Source organism: Euprymna scolopes, chromosome 3 (assembly GCF_053919585.1).
Source record: "Euprymna scolopes isolate OS-2025 chromosome 3, ASM5391958v1, whole genome shotgun sequence".
NCBI classification, from domain to species: domain Eukaryota; kingdom Metazoa; phylum Mollusca; class Cephalopoda; order Sepiida; family Sepiolidae; genus Euprymna; species Euprymna scolopes.
This window is the reverse complement of record NC_136484.1, coordinates 195,165,269-195,186,429: the sequence shown is the minus strand read 5'-3', so window position 1 is coordinate 195,186,429 and position 21,161 is coordinate 195,165,269. Positions and strand designations below refer to the sequence as shown.

The 21,161-nt window shown below is 37.3% G+C and overlaps 1 protein-coding gene across 1 annotated transcript in view; it reads left to right on the top strand.

The window, feature by feature from the left end:
• The first annotated feature begins 42 nt into the window (after positions 1–42).
• LOC145260555 (uncharacterized) overlaps positions 43–21,161 on the top strand; it is a 46,732-nt gene continuing 25,613 nt past the window's right edge. The window contains exons 1-4 of the mRNA XM_080118799.1: positions 43–61; positions 10,038–10,229; positions 16,348–16,539; positions 16,783–16,935. Coding sequence (XP_079974925.1) covers positions 10,070–10,229; positions 16,348–16,539; positions 16,783–16,935 — 505 coding nt within the window. The 5' untranslated portion in view covers positions 43–61; positions 10,038–10,069. The remainder of the gene's footprint in view (positions 62–10,037; positions 10,230–16,347; positions 16,540–16,782; positions 16,936–21,161) is intronic.

Below are 21,161 nucleotides of genomic sequence, written 5' to 3'. Positions count from 1 at the left end.
CACAGATAATATAATTTGGAGCAAATGCATTGAAGATATTGCAAAAACTGCTGCAAAGAAGGTGGGTTCCCTCTACCGTGCCAGACAATTACACTAAAAAGTATCCATTATCTTTACAATGAAAGCAACGTGTATGAAATATTCTTGTCACATGGGGACTGGCACATCTACCTAAACTATTTAGCGACAGCTATTAATAGACCAAGAAAAACAATTATTGTTCTTTTTTATTTTTTTAGCTCATTAAAATCCATAATTCTGAACAACTTTTGTTTTTTTTCCAGAAAAAAATTCATCATATCAAAAACAGAATATATTTTTCTCTAATTTAGAATAGAACTAGCCTGGTTGCTCGGGTGTTTGGAGGTGTGTGTTGAGAAAAAAAAGTGGTAGTAGGCAGGCAGGCTCGAACCCATACCGTGAAGGAGGAGAAGAACGTGAAAAAAGAGGATAATGAATTCAATGAGTTGGTAATTAACTTTTGCCTGGGTGGAAGATATTGGCAGAAGGACGAAATGAAAAAAAAAAAAAAAAAAAAAAAAAGATAGAGATAGGATTGAACTCGAAAACGTAGGGTAATTAGTTTTCCTCGCTAACCATTAGACCAAAGAGGATAGTGAATTTAATGAGTTTGTAATTAACTTAAGAATCATAGGTGTCGCCACGCATGCACAGAAATGAACGTTGCTTTTAAACCTGGCCAAGAACCAGTAAAGCTTCCCGCTTTCTGTTGTGGTATTTATTTGCTTCCCCACGAAAACAAACAAGATATAAGGTTGTTTTTAATGTGGGGGAAAACCAGTTCCCCCCCCCCCCAAAAAAAAAGAGGGCACTTTGACAGTATCTAAATAAATAGTAATTGCCTCAGTATGAAAGGTTTCCCATAAATTGACCGAGGACTAATTAACTTAAGTGAAGCATCAATCCCAGCCCGAAGGCCAAGAATGCTTTGCCAATTTTTCAAATAGTTTCACTTTATATGAAAAAGCCAAACGAACATCCGAGATAATGCCACGGTGAGAATTTTGTTTTAACTCGAATGAAAAAAATTAAAGAAAGGATTCTGTTTGTGAATGTGAGATATTATATGCGGAAACTTCTTGCGGAATCGAACTGAGAAGGCGAGAAGCCTTTGGCGGACATACACTCTTTATCTGTGCCTAAATCAAAACGTGGATTCCATGAGCAAAGCTTCTTTCTTAGAACTGCACGCCTATGGAGCTCTGTTCTGTCTGCCTACTTCCCACCTGACTACAACTTGGATGTCTTCAAGTCCAACGTTAATAAATTCCTGGTGAATCGCCCTCTCAAGTAAACACTCCATTAAATCTCCACACTAACTTACTGTACTTGCAATAACCCTTATCCCCGAGTGGCTTCCGGGCCTTGATAAGTGGTGACTACCGTGTAAAAAAAACAAAAAAACACACACAAACGTTCACGCCCATTTTGCCTTTTATATATTAGAAGATAGATGGTGGGTCTGAATGAGAATGACCCCCCCCCCCCACCTAATTTTTATAGTATGTTTTAGTATGTAGTATAGTTGTTGAGGCTGAGGATGTTTTTTTCCGAAAGCCATTCTTAACATGAGGAGGTTGGGGTGTTTGTGCTACGCCAGCTTAGGTCATAAAAAATACCAACTGCAGAATACCAGTTAAAATTTGAGGGAGAGGGATTCTCATTCAGGTCTGTCAATAGAATTTTAAATTTTTCCAAAAAAAAAAAACACTTGACTCAGACTCACTTTTTGTCATTTTCGCTGAAGACGAAAATAAAAATTTAATATTTTTTTACAAAGGTTTTTGAATTAAACTAATTCTTTTTTGTCTAGATACGATTTAGGATGATTTGCTATAAGAATATGTAAGAATATTATAAATGGATTTCAAATAATTGTATTTTTTTAAATTTGTAAACACATGGACGACAGCACCATAACTGATTGTAAAATAGACCTATCTAAATATTTATTTAAGCATATGTAACTAAATGCAAATACCATTTTTTTTATAATTGAATTAAATTATAATTCCAAACGCCATTTATGATAAAATATCTTTAATATTATGTTATTTTTAGCGTTATATTTTTTGTTTGTAATATTGGGAAAAATATCGCTCTACACAAAAGAATTGGGAGGCGTCACTTACCAGCACCCTCTGTAAGAGCGGGAGTAGAGGAGAAATATTTGTGAGACTCTTTTTATGTTAATTGTTGTTACGTTCGCTTCGTTTGATTGGCTGAGCTGATTATAAAAAGTTACCTGATCGTGCTGAATGGCATTGTTTTTTGGATCAGTCCAGCATTGTAGCACAGGAATACTTACATCCTTATTAACTTTACCCGACCAACAAGGTGTTTATTTTTTACATACGTTATAGGTCGCAACAACCATTGTTGAAAACTTTAAAATATTTTCTGTAGAAATTCCCCACATGTTGCATGTTTGGATCCTTCATCGTCCGGTGATTAAGAACGAGCCTAGGACAACTACTAAAATGCGACCAGTCTTCAACTGTTCATTGGAGGACAAGGGAGGAGTTTCCTTAAACAAAGCAGTCTACCTGAGGGTTAACCTAACAGGAGATATGCTAAACTTGATGCTACTCTTTCGGACCAACAGATATACGCTATTGGAAGACATCAGGAAAGTGTTTCTGATGACTAGGTTGTTGAAGGAGTTGGACAGAAACAAGTTTTGTTTCTTTTTAAAGTGGGGTGATCATCTGGTGTGTTACGATACACAACCATTATCTTTGGATTTAATGCGAGCCCTTTTATTTTAAATTGCATTTTAAAATTTCATGCTTCTAGGTTTCCAGAAGATGAATGTACCATGTGTTGTATAATGGTGTATCAGAAAGACACAGAAACAGTGTATGTTGTATAATTGTCTAAATGTTGACATGCGTACTTGGGACGAAGGGTTCATCCTGATGGGTATACGTGTCACTAAATGTCTATAGTGGTTCTTCACTGTTTGAACCGTAGCTTATGTTGTTGTTGCAGTCTATTTATGATATATTTATATTTAATTGTTCATATGCAGGTGTGTGTGTGATACATGTATTTTGGACATAACTTCATGCGTCGTTGATCTTGTCCATCTGGAATTCATCTTGTTTTTGGAGGGGAGGCTGGAAATCTGTTTGGTCGAATATTCAATCACTTCCAAGAACGCTGGTTGGTTTTATATAGTTTTTATTCACTTTGCAGGTGCCGATTGCAGAAGAATGGAAAGTGAATATCTCTGCTTGCATGGTTACTTCTAGGTCTCTATTTTCACACACGTCAGCTCCCTCCCCTGTGAAGGGGGGGGGCGACCTATTAAATCGTCCGCTCTGCTCAACGTCTAAATTCCAACTCTCAAATCTCCAGCTAACCTGATCACGTGATTCCCACGTAGATCCGATCAGCTGACCAGCTCTTCCAGTAAACTTGTCTACAATATGATTTACCATATTTTGACAATCTTTCAATAATCTTCACATTCATCTCCTGTCTATCTCTCCAGTTAGATAGATAGATCAAAACTTTCTTGTGTTCAACCTACCACATAACACAAGCTATTAAATTCAAATTTTTATGTTTTATGTTGACAACCTTATCAGCACTAACAACTTTGAAGGTGAGTTGAAGGAACTATATCTTCAAGTGAGAGAAAGATCGCAGAAGGGTGGATTTGAGCTTCAATCCTGTAATTCTAACTGTCCCAAGCTACGGGAATTTATGCAGGACGTCAAGACTTTGATGACTCACAGTTGTTCATGGGAAAAGGTTCTGGGTTACAGATATGACCCACGGTCTGATCACATTAGTCTCGATCAGCATAGTTGTGACCCCAACTTAGAAACAAAATGCCACATCCTCTCAGGGGCTTTCAGTGTGTTTGACCATTTGTCGTTGTGTCTCCCAGTTAGCATTCAGAGTTGAATCTTGGTGGGAGAAATGTGGAAGGCTGGGTTGGATTGGGATGAACCCATGCCAATTACCAGAAATGGAAAGTACCAGCAGGTGAGTTGTCTATACTCCTTATTTTTCTTTAGAACATAAGTACTGGACGAAGATGCCGTGCGGGCCTGTACATTTTTATGAATGCCTCTAAAAAGGCATATCGATTTTCTGTGCATGCGCTTCAGGGAGATACATCTCTGATATTTGCTGAGGCAAAGGTAGCACCTCTAAAGGCTAAAACTTTGGCAACACTTGAATTGTTAGCTGTTTATTTTTTGCAATTGAATGTATGTATTAAATGTATTGGTTTACTAAGAAGTGAAATTTGAGAGTTTGTATCTGGCTGTAGATGTTCAAATTGTTCTTTCTTGGTTGATGACCAAACAAACAAGCAACAAGAACATTTTCACAAAGAACCACCTCAAGGATGTGGCAAACATGAAAGAAGAAATACTGGCAACCTACAACTTACTTATTAGATATAAATATGTATCTTCCAGTCAAAACCCTGCAGACCTAATGACTCGAGGATTGGCGACGTCTAAATTTAAAGAGAATTTCTTTTGGTGTTCTGGACCAAGCTGGTTATTGGGTAAAATTGTCTGTTGGCCTGATAGGGCACTGGACTGCCTTAATGGGGGCAACCAACAGATAGTTCACACCAGCCTGCTATATGCCTATGATGAAACCTGTCTGAACTAGTCGTCCCCGTCGACAGTTTCAATGAGCTTCTGTGTGTGTAGTTTCCAGAGTTTGAATTTACATATAAATCAAGAAGAAAGGAAGGGGACTACAAACAGGCTGCTACTAATTACTTGTTTAGGACAATGCAGCAACAGGCATTCCCCCTTGAACTGTTAGAGGACATGATAGTTCATACCTTTCTATTGGCCTTAGGCTTTCTAACCTGTGAGGCTTACCTTCGCATATATATAGTGACAACGCAAAATTTTTTATTGCTGGAGCTAACACTACATCAAGCCCTAACTTCATCGGAATTTGAAGAGAAATTTGGTCACTACAATATGAAACATGTTAGAATTCCACTTCATTCAGCCTGGTATGGAGGAATTTGGGAGCGAGTGCCTCTACAAAACCATTGGAAGATCCATCTACAGTCAATCAGAACTGGACAGCCATCTCAGATGTCCAACGGGCAGTGAACAGCAGGCTATTAACCTATGCGAGTTTGAACGGTTCAGGGCTGGAGGTGATTATGCCCAATAACTTCCTGCACCCGGATCAAAACCCTGGACTTCTTCTCAGGTTGGAGAGTCCTATAATTAACAAGGATGAACTACCTTCCAGGCAGGTATTGTTGAAGGAGTACTTGCTCTCGCTTCGAGAGCACAAGCAAGATCATTTATTAACATCAACTAAAATACAAATAGGAGATATTGTGACAATAAAGCTCCCCAACAAGTTTAGACCATTTTGGGCATTAAGAAGGGTGGAAGAGATGTTCCTGGAGAATGATGGCATGGTACATTTGGCACAGATATGTTGGAAGGATGTCTTTGTGTTATGCGAACTTGTACAAAATCAACAAATAGTTGATTTGTTTTCCGTTGAGTGGGCATGTATTAGGAAAAATAAGTGATGTTCTACACAAAAGAATTGGTAGGCATCACTTACCGGCACCTTTGGGAGTAGAGAAGATATATTTGTGAAAATGCAAACTCTTTTTTTGTTAATAGTTGTTATGTTCGCTTCGTTTGATTGACTGAGCTGATTATAAAAAGTCACCTGATAGTGTTCAAGGGCATTGTTTTTTGTTTTTTTGATCAGTCCAGCATTGTAGCACAGGAAGACTTACATCCTTATTAACTTTACTTGACCGACGAGGTGTTTATTTTTTACCTATGCCATAGATAGCAACAATTATTGTTGCAAACTTTTAAAATACATTTCTATGGAAATTCCCCACAGTAACACGAATTGCAAAAACAATTGTAAATTTTAAACTTTCAAAGTTGTATTTTTTTTTTCTTTTTTGAATCTATTCTTCAGCACATTCTCATGGTATGTTGGCAAAATCGACTTTCTTAGAAAATTTTTAATTTATTTTTAACATTTAAAAGTAGTTTTTTTTTGTAAAAATAGTGCTTATGCACTTATGTTACCATGCTAATTTTTTTAATAGTATTTTCAAGTTAAATTGAAGCTTCACAATATCTTTTTTTATTAAATTGTTAGGTGAAAGGATACTGTACAGAAGAGTTACAAAACGCCCTCCCCTCCTCATGTTAAGAATGGCTTTCTAAATAATGTCATTATTTCAGCACAGTAACATAAGTAACAAAATTTTTGATGCTAAAAGATAATAATTATTGATAACATATTCAACAAATTTCACACTTCAAAATTTCAAAATTCGAATTTTCAATCTCAGACTAAGCAGCGTTTTTTGGTTTGTTTTTATAATCTTCATCCTCCATTCCCATACAGGAAGTACGCATGTTCAGTTCTAAAAAAGCAGCAATATGGTCCCGCGTTTGAAAACTTTGGAGATACCTGCTTCAATGGAATGTGCTCCGATGAACTCATAACATTTACATACAAAACCCCGATAAACTGGTTTAGCACAAAAATCTCACCCCTTCACTGTAGAGCATCCTAAATGCAGGAAAGCCTTCTACTTAAATAGCTGTTTCCCTCAAACTACTAGACTTTGGAATTCCCTTCCTGCTTCCCTGATTGTAGTGATATGCAAAAGTTTAAATGTAATGTAAACAAATATACCACTTATCTTCTTAGATAGGCCTTTATAAACATAGTCCCAAATAGTAGCCCCTTAGATCCAAGTGGCAATATGCCTTATTTGCAGGTGAACAATAGTAAAAAAAACATATGATAAACTATTTTTTTTTTTCAGATTACAAATTTAAACAGTTTTCAAATAAATTCACTGCTTGTCATATTTCAAACTCATAATAAACACTTAGTCTATTTTCACAGTAAAAAAAAATTTCTGACCGACCATCAATATGGATTTAGGCAATCCTGTTCTACTGCAGATATCCTAACTGTAATCTCTGAACATATATGCCATGTACTGGACAAAGCAGGAGAAGGTAGGGCAGTAGCCTTCGTTATATCTAAGGCTTTTGACAGGTACGGCACGATGGCCTTCTCAAGAAAATCAGATCATATGATATCACTGGACAAATACTTAACATAATTAAATCCTTCTTAAATAAGAGAAGAATCCAGGTTGTCCTCGACAGTCATACATCTAAACGATATGATATAAATGCTGGTGTATCAGTGGTCTATATTTGGACCTCTATTATTCCTAATATTCATAAATAACCTCCCGGATAAAATTGTTTCTGAGATAAGTATATTTGCCGATAATATCTCACTCTATAACACGCACGAAGGAAAAACGAATGTACACATATCTAAGGCAAACCCTAGAGGAAGACCTTGAGACTGTAGTGGAATGGGAACAAAAATGGATGATCACATTCAATGCTGCCAAGATTAAGCTTGTTTCCTTAAATAATCACAAAATCCTTCTCAACCACCAATAGCTATGGCTAAAATACATTACCTGGAAGTACTTTGTTCAAACTCCTCATTCACAGGGAACATGAGTTAGAACAAATACGTTGCAGGCATTGCTGCAGCTGCTGCAAGGAAGGTGGGTCTTTCTACTGTGCTAGAAAGTTACTTGCACCTGAAAATATCCTGTACCTCTACAAAGCCAGCATTCGCCCATGTATGGAATATTGTTGTCATATTTGGGCTAGTACATCTGCTTCTAATCTCTCACTCCTGGACAGGATTCAAAAGAGAGTCTCCAACCTAATAGGTCCCAAACTGTGAGCTAAGCTTTAAACTCTGTCCCATCGACGTTGCATCCCTTTGCCTATTTTACAAGTGTTTTAATGGTGGATGCTCCGAAGAACTACAAGCCCTTGTTTCCACTCGATGTAAATACCTCCGACAAACTCAACAAGCAGCAAAATTGTTTGGGGTGAAAATGCAATTAAAAAAAAAAGTCTCAAAGAACTTGGAAACAAGACTAGAACTCTCTTAACAGCAACAAATCACCAACAATATAATGGAAGAAATCTCACGAATTTAAAACAAGTACAAACTAATCAGCGACTAGAAGTTCATTGATTAACTCTTTAATGAGGTGGTGTGTGATAGGCTCATTGGATGAGTTTCAAAATGTTTGGAATTCACAAACAGTCTCTAAACCTGTATGTATATCCCTGTGGGAGGTTTGGTTTTTCTGTTTCATTATGGTGCTGGACTGTTTTCTTCTTTCTTTCCTTCCTTTCTCTCAGAATCCACCCTCTCTAAAAGTTTCTCCTTACCAGATGCTGTTGTTGGTTCGGCCACACCTTCGATGACACACAGGTGACTTCATCCATGAAGTTATTGATCCAGCACCACTACCAGTCTGAAAGAAAAGTCACAGTGGTCAACTCAAAATCTGGTTCAGGACAGTAAAGCAGGATGCTGACTTGATTCTGTAGTCCATCGCTGTAACCATGAATGACTTGCACTCATAACGGGAGCAGGCTTGAATCACTGTGCCTCATCAGCCAATATTCGAGACGTGATGAACTTGGAAAGAGCCAGCCAACTGACCCAGGGTGAATGCCGCACCTATGACCATGACTCCTTAATTAAAATACTCATCAACTTAAGTGTAGACTTCTCAACTGTGGTGGGGAAAAGTCAAACTTTAGAGGGAAGCATTTCCTACTTTCATATTTTTGGCCTTTGCTATTCATCGTTTATGACATCACACTTTTTTAGCAACTAACATCGTTTATGATGTCATCCATTTTTAAGTCAATAGATTTCTTTCTGATTTTGTTTTAATCTTTATTTTTTTAAAAAATTATTAGATTTCAGTAGCTTTTAAATTTTTTTTGATTAAATGAAGATTTGTTAAAAATTTTGAAACCAGAAATGAATTTGACAGTTTAAATGCTTCCAAATTCTTTTCAAATTTCAAAAGATTCGCTAGTTCCACCAGATACAACTGAAGAAGATCAGACATATTATGTAATACAAAAGTGTATGTTTACATTGAACTCCCTTACTGACCTTCCCCTAACTTCTAATTGAAGCCCTGCTCCTTAGCTAAATGTTACCAACTACTTTGTCATCAATTTAGATTAGAAATCTTTCCCCAACTTCTTCGCGCATGAATTCCATTACCAATTTACATTCACACCAGTGTTTGGACACGATGGAAGAAAAATAAATCATACAATTTTTATTTTTCGTGCCTAATAATTTTGTTAAAAGCTAACCACATGACCTAATGTCCACTTGTAAGCAAAATAAGTTCCTGCTTCCCTAACTGTACTGACATGCAGAAGTTCAAGTGCAACGTGAACCGACATCTTGCTGCTCAAATCCCAACATAGTGCCCCAGTAGTTGCTGCCCCTGATAGTAGCCCCCTACACCAAAGTGGCAATGCGCCTTGTTTGGGATGAAAATGTAATAAAAAAAAATTAAAAAATATTAAAAATGTTCCTTCCTGGAAGGTAGGGGTGGGTGGGTGTTTTAGTACTCCATTCATAGACCGTCAGTTGGTGTTACCACTAGGACCTGGGGAAAGACAATAGGTGAAGAGCAAATAAAACAAAAAAAAAAATTTGTGACTATTCCCCTTCTTTATTTCCAAGTCTGCTTATATTTGAGATTAAATTTTTTTTGTTAATCTTTTTAATTTTTTTAAAAAATCTTATTTTTAACTTTATTTTTTCTATGCTTACCTTGGCTTACAATTCAATTGGTGCATGCGATAAAAGTTGATTTTGGCTAATCACAATTTATACACGATCATGTTAAATGAAGAACTTATATGACTGAAAAATCTGAATTACATTTATTTTTTAATAAAACCATTTTTATTTGTTTTTTTATTTTTCGTAAATTTACTTTAAAAATATTAAAATTAAATAGATTTATAAAATTTTAACTTTTCTATTTTTAATCCATCTTTATCCTTACATGGTTTCCTTCTTATTGACCCTGCTATCTTAACTGTTCTTCATCTATTTTTCTGCAGTTAACTTGTAAATGTTTTCATTTCTTTTTTAAGTCTTTTTCTTCTTTCAGAAACTTTTTCCTGCAATGTCGCAAAGTGAACCAGATCCTTTTATGTCAAAATTTATCAAACCCGCTGGTACATGGGAATGTTCCGTTTGCATGATCCAAAATAATCCCGACGTTACAAAGTGTGAGGCCTGTGAAACCCCCAAACCAACTCCGATCACAAAGCCGCCATCCAAACGTAAGCCAACAATACCAAAACTTATTTTCACATCTGATGCAAAAACGTTTTTTATTTTCTTACATTTGTTTCCAAATTTTCAATCATTTCTTTATCTTCTTGCTATCACAAAGTTCATATTGTTACGTGTTGTAGTTAAACGAGTTGAAAATTCAAATTGACATCAGTTTACATATTTTTATCAAATGTAAAAGTTTTATTCAATTTAATTCACCATTACTGAAAAAATGTGATTAAAAAATTATTTTTTTATCAAAAGCAAAAGATTGGAATAATTGGCTTCAAAAAAGATTTATTTTTTTTGTATAATGTTCATACCAGATTTATTTTTTGCATATTAATGAGTGACTAGCATGATCAAAAACCATTCAAGGATAATAGTTAATGAGATTTTCAGCTGGATGATGAATAATATTATGAGAAGATTGAAAATTAATTAGATGGATAAAATTTGATTAGTTAAGCACATTACTAGGAAAGTGTCTGTTGACATTGGACTTGAAAATAACCCCGTTGTTGTCTACTGAAAATCAGTCCCATGATAATGCATTCCACAAATGAGAAGTTCTTAGAAGAAACTCTGTTCATGAAAATTCTGCTTTGTTTTAGATCAACACAGGAAGAAATGAAAGTTCTTTGCAGTTGTGGTTTGCGTTGAATATTCTACTGAGGAACATGAGAAATTAGAGCTGAGTTGAACACTTTCCATAGCCACAACAAAAAAATGATAAATTTTATATTCAAAAATATCTTCAATTTTCTACCTGGAAAATAATGTTCAAATTGTTAATTCTTCATTACAACCTGATTAAAAAGTTTGATACAATTCTGTTATCAGATCTTATATATTGTCATATTTGTGTGAGTGATTTTCTGTGCCATTTGAAGATTCAGGATAAAGTTAATGTATTTGTAATTTGATTTCTTCTTCTCTACAACCACTGTCTCCTCTTTTTAATATTTGTTTTGTTTGCAAAAAACGATCATTTAAATAAAAACTGTTAAAATCCTTCTTTTTTTTTAATTTGGAAATCTCAACTAAAAATTTATACAAAATATTGTTAGAAACAAATATATGTTACTGTAACATATATTGGTTTCTAATAATATTTTGTATATTTTTTTTTATTTTCAAGTCATTTTCAAATTTTGAATTTTATAAACCAAATCACGGCCATTTTTCTTGTTCTCACATAACACAGACACTATGTTTTTCTAAGCAATTAAACATTTTAGAGTGAGCAAAACCACTAAGAACTTTTCCAGTTGGTAGAAGAGTAACTTATTTTACCTTTGATAACATTTATCTGTTATGCATTTGAATTTTTTACCACTTTTTCGAATCTCTGTGGATTGTAAAACAAACCTGAATAAATATATTTGATAATAAATTCCTAGTATTTTCTAATATGAATTATATCAAAAGAATCATAAAAAAAAAAAAAACTTGTATCAGAGTTTGCTGAATATTTAAAAAAATATTTGCAAGTTTTTAACGTCTTTTTCTTTCTTCTTCTTAGTGAACATCATTTTTGGTTAAATTGTTTAGTTTTATTTAAACAAAATATTTCTTTTGCTTCTATTTATATGTGATATTTGTTCAATTTGTTTCATTCATGGAAGAGGAAGCGCGATTGGTGGGTTTGTACTGCCAGGAAAACAGAGATACAGGCCTTCTATCACGTTGACTCAAAGGCAGTGAAAGCACTTGATGCGACTCTGCTTAAGGTTGTCGAAACTTCAAGTACCTTGGATCATGGTCAAAGAGCACCGAAAAAGATTTTGAAGTGAGAAAAGCACTGGCATGGAATGCATGTGACAAATTAAGGAAGATATGGTCATCCACTCTCTCAGAAAAGTTGAAAGTAAGACTATTTCTTGCCACAGTAGAAACAGTCCTTCTCTATGGTGCTGAGGTATGAACAAATGCGCTGAAGAAGAAACTGGGTGGCTGTTACACACGGATGCTCACAGATTGATTGAAGGACGGATTGTCCCTCAGTTCTCATTTCTAATGAGTGATGTTTCTGACAAAGGGTGAAGAAAAAGCTGCTTCCCAGGTTGGTAGTACTTCGTGAACAGTAGTCTGAGATGTCGGAAATTTTCTGTCTCTATGTCTATCCTTGCAGCCATGTCACTAGTAAGGGTGCTGGAGGTAAACGTTTTCATCTGGGCTGACATTAACCGCCTGATAGTCAGGGACCCGAACCTTGGAATAACCACTAAGGAGGCTGTCCTATCAGCAGGTGCAAAGTACTGGGGCTGCTGTATTGCCATTTGGTGAATGGATTCTGGACCATGCAGTAGTCTCTGGTGGGGCCTCTCGATGCCATACTAGTAGGTAATTGTTACGGCTTCACCTTATCATGTGCTACAAAAAAAAAAAAAATTTTCCTGTCTTTCCTCTCTTACTTTCCCTCTCTGTTCTGCTCTAACCAAGTATGCTGACCTGTTCCACAAACCCCAAAATCCTCAACATGAAATATCTCAAAAAAGAAAATACGAATAAACCTTGAACCCCATCCTCCTATGTAGACCCCTACTACCATATCTCCTTCTCCAACATCAGGGGTCTACGTTCTAACCTTCCAGAGGTTGAAACCCAATTACAGGAGACGAAACCTGACATATTCTTTCTAAGCGAAACTTGATTAGGGCCGACCACCTCCCTAGATGAGTTCATAATTAAAGGATACTCTAACCTAACATCTAAATCTGACCCTCAAGATTGCCACGGGCATGGAATATGTGCCTGCATTAAAGATGGCTTCCCATGTGGCAGCTCCAGGGAAGACCCTAATTTACCTTATATGTGTTTCCGGGTTGCATTTGCTTACACCACTGCATTTATATTTGCCCTCTATTGCCCCCACAACAGTGGAGTTACTGTCTTTAAGAGTATATCAGAAAAAATTGACCACATCCTGTCTGCTCATCCCTCGGCTAACATTCACGTTTGCGGTGACTTCAATGTCCATGATGTGGAATGGCTGACCCACTCAAATAAGACTGATGATGAGGGGAGGTTCTGTCATGATTTTGCCATTGCCTATGACCTCACCCAGATAGTCCGCGAGCCCACCCGTGTGCCCGATAGTACCGGTCAGTTCGCAAGCCTCCTAGACCTTTTTCTATCCACTTCCCCTGAGCTATGCTCATGTTCCGTTCTATCGCCTCTGGGATCCTCCGACCACTGCGTCATTTCAGTTAAGATAAAAATGAAATATAATAAATCTACAGACGTACCTCTCCACCGTACTATATACCGATACTCTATGGCGGACTGGGATAGCTTCCGTTCATTCATATCTGATCTCCCTCTCCATTCCATGTTTAAAAAGGATGTGTTCTCTATAGTATCAGATCTGACTGAATGGTTACTTGTAGGCATAGACCAATTCATACCATCCAAAAAATTCCAACAAAAACCTAACAGCCAGCCATGGTTCTCCCCCGAATGTGCTGCTGCCATCGCACACAGAAATCACTTTTTCCATAGCTACCAACGTAATAGATGCACTGAAACTAAAGCTGCTTTCAGAACCGCCAGCAACCACTGTAAAAGAGTAATAAAAAATGCAAGAGAACTATATGCGCAATCCATTAAGTCCAAAGTAGCTGAGCAGCGGCTTGGTTCCCACCAGTTCTGGCAAATAGCAAATAGGATCCTGAACAGAAACGTGCGTTCTATCCCAACCATTATCAATGGACCAGAGGTCATCTCGACAGCATCCGACAAGGCCAAACTATTTGCCAAAAACTTTGCGGCAAATTCTACCCTGTGTGACGAAGGCTATCAACTCCCCATATTCCCTCCTGTAACAGACAACACGCTATGCAACATACAAATATCTGTGCGTGAGGTCGGCAAGCTAATCAAGAACCTTGACTCCAGTAAAGCAACTGGTCCCGACGGTATTCCAATTATAGTGTTAAAAAAATCACAACCAGAACTTGCCCCCATGCTTTCCAAACTGTTTAAGCATTGCCTTAAGGAGAAGTGCTTCCCAACACCCTGGAAAACCTCATCAGTATGCTCTGTATTTAAGAATTCAGGTGATAAGTCATCCCCCTCTCAGTACAGACCAATAAGTCTCCTGCGTGTCATGAGTAAGTTGCTGGAATCCACAATAAATAGAGAAGTAGTCAACCATCTCAGCAGAAATAACCTTCTTAGTGACACGCAATATGGTTTCCGCTCTGCTAGATCTACAGCAGATGTGCCAACGGTTATATCTCATAGGATTAGCGAATCTCTCGACAAAGGTTTCATTTCTAGGGCAATTGCTCTCGACATATCAAAGGCCTTCAATAAGGTTTGGCATGAAGGCCTACTACACAAGATTTCCAGCTACGGTATAACTGGAAATGTTTTCTCTATCATTAAGTCATTTCTCTCAGATAGGCTCATAAGAGTAGTTGTTGATGGGCAGAAATCAGAGGCCTACAGTATTAATGCTGGAGTCCCTTAGGGGTCCATACTGGGCCCAACTCTCTTCCTGATCTACATCAATGATCTCCCAAAACACATACTAAAATCTTTCATTGACATCTATGCTGATGACACGACCATCTATGGCAACACATCAAAGGCCGTAAATGATGATGTTCTCTCTGATTCTCTCTCCTCTGATCTTGAGCGCGTGGTACAGTGGGGAAAGAGGTGGCTGGTTACCTTTAATGCATCTAAGACCAAGCTCCTATCTCTACATCATAAACGCTCTGATCCCCATCTAGCATCAATTGAAATGGATGGCTCTCGTTTAAGGGAGGCCCCAGGCTTTGATAAGCTCCTGGGTTTGACCTTTACACCTGATGTTAAATGGAACACATACATCAAGTCTGTGGCCAACGGCGCTGGGAAAATGGTGGGATCCTTCTACCGCTCCAGAAGATATCTCACTAATGATGCAATTCTCTATCTATATAAGAGCCAAGTACGTCCAAAGATGGAGTACTGCTGCCACATCTGGGATGGGGCTGCTAAAAACAGCCTATCCTGCCTTGACAGAGTACAAAATAGACTCCGTGGCTTGGTGGGGGATGCCCTTTTCTCTACCCTGCAACCTCTTTCCCACAGAAGAGACGTAGCGAGCCTGTCATTGTTCTATCGTTATTTCCATGGCAGGTGCTCATCTGAGCTCCATTCTCTGGTCCCCCCTCGCCAATCTTTCTCAAAAAACACTCCACTAGCTGAAACCACCGTCAATAATTTTCCCCACTCCCCATCTGTGCCTAAATCAAAACGTAGATTCCACGAACAAAGCTTCTTTCTTAGAACTGCACGCCTGTGGAACTCTGTTCCGCTTGCCTGTTTCCCTCCCGACTTCAACCTGGATGTCTTCAAGTCCAACACAAACAAATTCCTGATAAACCCCCCCCCTAAGTAATGACACCTTACCAGTTCCCCAATACTATTACTACACTATCCCTTTGATTACTGTACACACAATAACCCTTATCCCTGAGTGGCCATTGGGCCTTGATAAGTGGTGAACTCCATGTAAAAAAAAAAAAAAAAAAAAGGATGACCCTCAATACATCATGGAGGAGCCACGCAAGAAACCAACGACTGTATGGTCACTTACCACCAGTATCACTGAAAGTACAGTAGAGAAGGATGAGAGTAGCCGGTCACTGCATGAAACACAGCGAAGAGGAAACCAGCAGATGGACACCTAAACCGTGGTACAACCTACATTGACAACCTGCTACAGGACACAGGATTGAAAAGTGTTTGGGACCTGCAAAGTGTCATGCGAGATCGAGAGAACTGGAGAAGTCATGTAGATTTGGTGGTGAAGCGTTCTGAAAGATGAGAGAGATGTTTCATGATCAATTTTCCATCAACAACAAAAATATACAATTTAAAAATCAAATGATTTTCTGGGTTGTACCTCTGAAATCTAGAACTGCTTTTTTTACTTTTTAATTTGCTTGATTTTTTTCAATCAGAAGTGCATTTTTGTGGGGAGTGGTTGCCTCTCCATAATGAGGATTTTTTGTGAGATAAAATTGAATTGCACCAACTTTTTTTACTTTGCTTGAGAAATTCCCTCATCAAAAGTTGTTTATTTGAAAGATTGTCCCCAAATTAATTTTGTGTTTTTTTTCTTAGCTCTGACGACGACAAGTTCCAAACCAGATGAGCTGATGGCAAAATTCATGAAACCGACTGGTGCTTGGGAATGCAGTACATGTTTGGTAGAAAACGATGCGGAGACAAGGAAATGTTGTGCTTGTGAAACTCCAAGACCAGGACAAACTGCCTCCACTCTTTCAGATGCAGCAACCAGAGTCAGCCAAAAGAGTCAGTAAAATATCTTTACCTTTTTCAATGAAAATATCAGGGATTATCAACCACTCTTTTTTTGTCGTGTTATTGTTATGGTCAATAAACCACCATTGCTTTTGACCGTTTAACTCTAAAAATAAGATTGAAATAAAAATAATCTCTCGGAAGTATACCAGTGTTAAAATAATTTCAGTTTTCTGTACGTCTCTCTCTTTGCCTCATCGTCTTATTCTGCCACTGTTTTTTTGTATTTTCCAGCTGATCCGCTAATGGCCAAATTCATGAAGCCAGCCGGATGTTGGGAATGCGATGTGTGTATGGTTCAGAATCCACCTTCTTCTTACAAATGTGAGGCTTGTCTGACACCAAATCCCAATGCTGCCCCTCCTCCTCCTTCTTCCGGATCTTCAGGTAAGAACAACTACCTTTATATGTAATACATTTCCTTTGGCAGTCGAAAGGAACGTCAACCTATTTTTTTATTGGACGATGATAGAAATGAATTATCTGTATTTCTACATTCTCATATCTCAGCAACCGTTATATGCTTTTAAAGCTTTTTCGATATTAAAAACTTTATCATGTGTATGATGCTCTCAGCTGGAATCTGACTCTGTCATCAATTAAACAAAGTCAAAACTATTGAAAAAACAAAATATAAATGTTGCGAGATGTTTCTATGAAAAAATTATAAATGCATTTTTTTTTCTCATTAATTTACGTTAAAAGAAATCAACATAAGAACTGGGTAAACACATGTCATTTAATTTGTAAAATGTTCAAACATTTTCAGTTACTTTAAGCAAAAAAAAAAAATACATGTTGAATAAACTTAAGTGTGACATTTTTAGTTGTGGATTTCAAAAAATAAAAAATAAAAACAAAAAAAATAAAGAAAAATCCAAGAAGAGAATGAATGCAAACAAACAGAAACTCAGCACAAATTAGCCTTATGCCAAACATGTCATGCACACCATCATTAGAATGTCATGAAAAACTGTAATAATGTAATGAGGGCATTTATGGCTGTCTGGTAGTCATTAATATCGGAAATGTGTTTAAATATTGCCAGAGACAGCTGTGTAATAATAAAGAGTTACTTGCCCTTGGTTAATATCAGGGGGAGTCTAAATAAAGTATTTGATGTGAACGGACGCGTGTCTGGTTCTTTCCTTCCTCCTCTTAAATGTAGTAGCAGCGGTCACCACGTGGTGGCATAGAAATTATAGGGACCTGACGAAACATGGTGTCAGATTGGGATAAACTTTTTTCTTTGGGTAAGGAAACCTTATAACAAAAAAAAAAAGAAAAAAAAAGGATTAACGTCAACTATTTCAAAAAGAAATATGTTTAGACTTCAGCCCCCAGAGCGTTTTGACTTTATGCAACCAAACCAGTGGAGGACATGGCGAGAGCGATTTCAACGTTTTCGGAGTGCGACAAAATTATATGAAGAGTCGCCCGATACACAAATTAGCATGCTTGTGTATTGTATGGGACCGGACGCCGAACAGATAAATATGTCGTTCTCTGTCAAGAAAAAGGAGACAAGTGGAAAAACATACGACAGAAGAATACTTTCTTGGGGCTATTTATAAAAGAAAAGAATTCAGAGAAAATGCTATAGACCCGTGGCACGTGCGGTTAAAGGTATGTGAAAATAATTTAATTTTTAAAATCGACACCGGAGCGGACATAAATGTTATCAGTTACGAAACGTTTCGTAGCTTAAAGAAAAACCCTGTTTTGAAACCAGCATATGGCATATACAAAAGCCCCGGAGGTATATTGAACTGTATAGGGAAGTTTATGGTCGATACGAGACATAAGGATAGCAGATACTCATTCGAAATACATGTTATTGATAGCAGTACAGACAACTTGCTATCGAGAGAAACAGCGTATCAAATGAATTTGGTTAAATTCGTGTCTAATGTAAACAAAGGGGAGGTAACTGGAGTCATGAAAACAAACCAAGTGAAAATAGAGTTAAAAGACCGTGTGAAACCGTATTGTACCCCGACGGCTAGACAGATAGCATTTCCCATTATGCCAAAAGTAAAGAAGGAACTTCGACGTTTAGAGGACGATGGTGTGATTGAGAAAGTCACGCAACCAACGGATTGGTGCAGTCCAATCGTTCCGGTGAGAAAACAAAACGGAGAAGTATGGTTGTGTGTTGATCTAAAAAAATTAAATTCAGCAGTAAAACGCGAATATTATATGCTGCCGAATCTGGAGGATATATCACCCAAATTGAACGGCTCGGTGATATTTTCAAAACTGGACGCAGCCAGTAGGTTTCACCAAATTCCATTGGAAAAAGAGAGTTGGTTGCTTACGACTTTCATAACCCCATTTGGGAGATATTGTTTTAAAAGATTGCCCTTTGGAATATCATCAGCACCGGAAATTTTTCAACGGAAAATGTCCAAGCTTCTAGAAAATGTGGAAGCTGTTCACGTCATAATAGATGACATATTAATTCATGGGAAAACGATGGAGGAACATGATAGAAGGCTTACAGTAGCACTAAAAATAATAGAGCAAGCAGGAATAAAATTAAACAAAGAGAAGTGCGAATTCAGGAAAAGTATTATAAAATACTTCGGACACAGCATATCAGCTAAGGGGATACAACCCACTGAAGAACGGTTAGAAGCGATAAAAAAGTTGTCTGCCCCTACATCAGTCACAGAGCTCAGAAGATTTTTGGGAATGAGTCAGTATCTAGGGAAATTCGTGCCTAACTTAGCAGCGGCATTACAACCAATGCTGGAATTATTGAAAAAAGATACGGTTTGGGCTTGGAATGAACCTCAAGAAAAGTCATTCCAAAGCGTTAAAGAACTATTGACACAGGCACCGATATTGACTTATTATGATCACGATTAGTGCGGATGCGAGCAGCTATGGACTTGGCGCTGCCATTTTCCAAGAAGAAAATAAAATATTGAGAGTCATAGCTTATGCTTCTCGTACGCTGACACAAACAGAACAAAACTATGCTCAAATTGAAAAAGAATGTTTAGCGAGCGTATGGGCCTGTGAGAAATTTGACAGATACATCGCAGGACTAGATCAGTTTTGTCGTCTAACGGATCATAAACGTTTGGTACCGTTGATAAATACTCAGGATCTGAATAACACTCCTTTGAGATGTCAAAGACTGTTGATGAGACTTAGGAGATACAATCCTATAGCAGAGTATGTTCCTGGGAAACTTTTGCTGGTATCAGATGCACTGTCTAGAAGTCCAACCGAAAAAGCAGAAAGCACCACGGAGAAAGATGTAGAAATGTATATAGACACTATCATAAAGACCAGATCAGCTACTGATAGAAAATTAAAAGAAATTAGGAATGCTACATCTAAGGATTCAAAACTAGAGGAGATTATCCATTTAACATCAAATGGTTGGCCGAGCAAGGAGGATAGATTAAACAAGGGAGTTAAACCTTACTTTAACTTTAGGAATGATCTATCAGTTCATCAGGAAATTTTATTTTATCAAGATCGAATAGTAGTTCCACAAAATCTCAGAGCAGAAATATTACAAGCAATACATACAGGACATCTGGGGTTAAACAAATGCCGAGAACGAGCCAAAATGTCAGTATGGTGGCCAAGAATATCACAAGAAATAGAAGATCTCATTAGACGATGTGATTTTTGCAATAGTCATCGTGCTGCAAATCCCAATGAAACATTGAAACCAACTACTTTGCCAGATAGGCCATGGCAGAAATTGGGGACAGACATTCTAAAATTGGAGGGAGAATATTACTTAGTCGTAACAGACTATTTCTCCCGTTACTTGGAAATCGCGAGATTAAATCCACTAACCAGCAAAACGATAATTGGGAAATTACGAGAAATATTTGCTCGATGGGAAATACCTGAGGAGATCGTAAGTGATAATGGAGGACAGTTCACAAGCACATATTTCAAAGAATTTGCAAAACAATATGGATTCACACACACCACAGTAAGTCCGCATTTCCCTCAGGCGAATGGAGCTGCCGAAAGCGCAGTGAAAATTGCGAAAAGAATATTACGACAGCCAGACATATTTCTCGCATTAATGGCTTACCATAGTACACCAATAACTGCTATGGGAGTTAGCCCAGCAGAACTCTTTATGGGTAGAAAAATTAAAACAACTTTACCCAGTCATCTAAATAAATTAAAACCCAAATGGCCAAATTTACGAAAAGTAAAAGAGAGAGATGAGGTTTACAAAACAAAAAGTAAAATAAATTATGATAAAAGACATGGAAGTAAAGACTTGAAACCACTAAGAGTGGAAGACAGAATCCGAGAGAAAACGGATGAAGAGAAAATGTGGAGGAATACTGGTATAGTCACAGCAACAAATAAGAAAAATAGGACATATACGGTAAAGTTGAACTCTGGAGAAAGTCTAAAAAGGAACAGAAAACATTTACTACCTATTTTGGAAAACGTAGACAACTCCTCCAGAAGAAGTGAAGTTAAGCAAAAACAGGAGACAAGTATATCAAGCAGAGGATGATTATCAAAAAAAACGAACTACTTGAAAGACTTTGTTTGCAAAGATGATAAATGTTAGCGTTTGTAAATAAAGGTTAAAACTGTTTGTAAATAAAGAAGAAAAA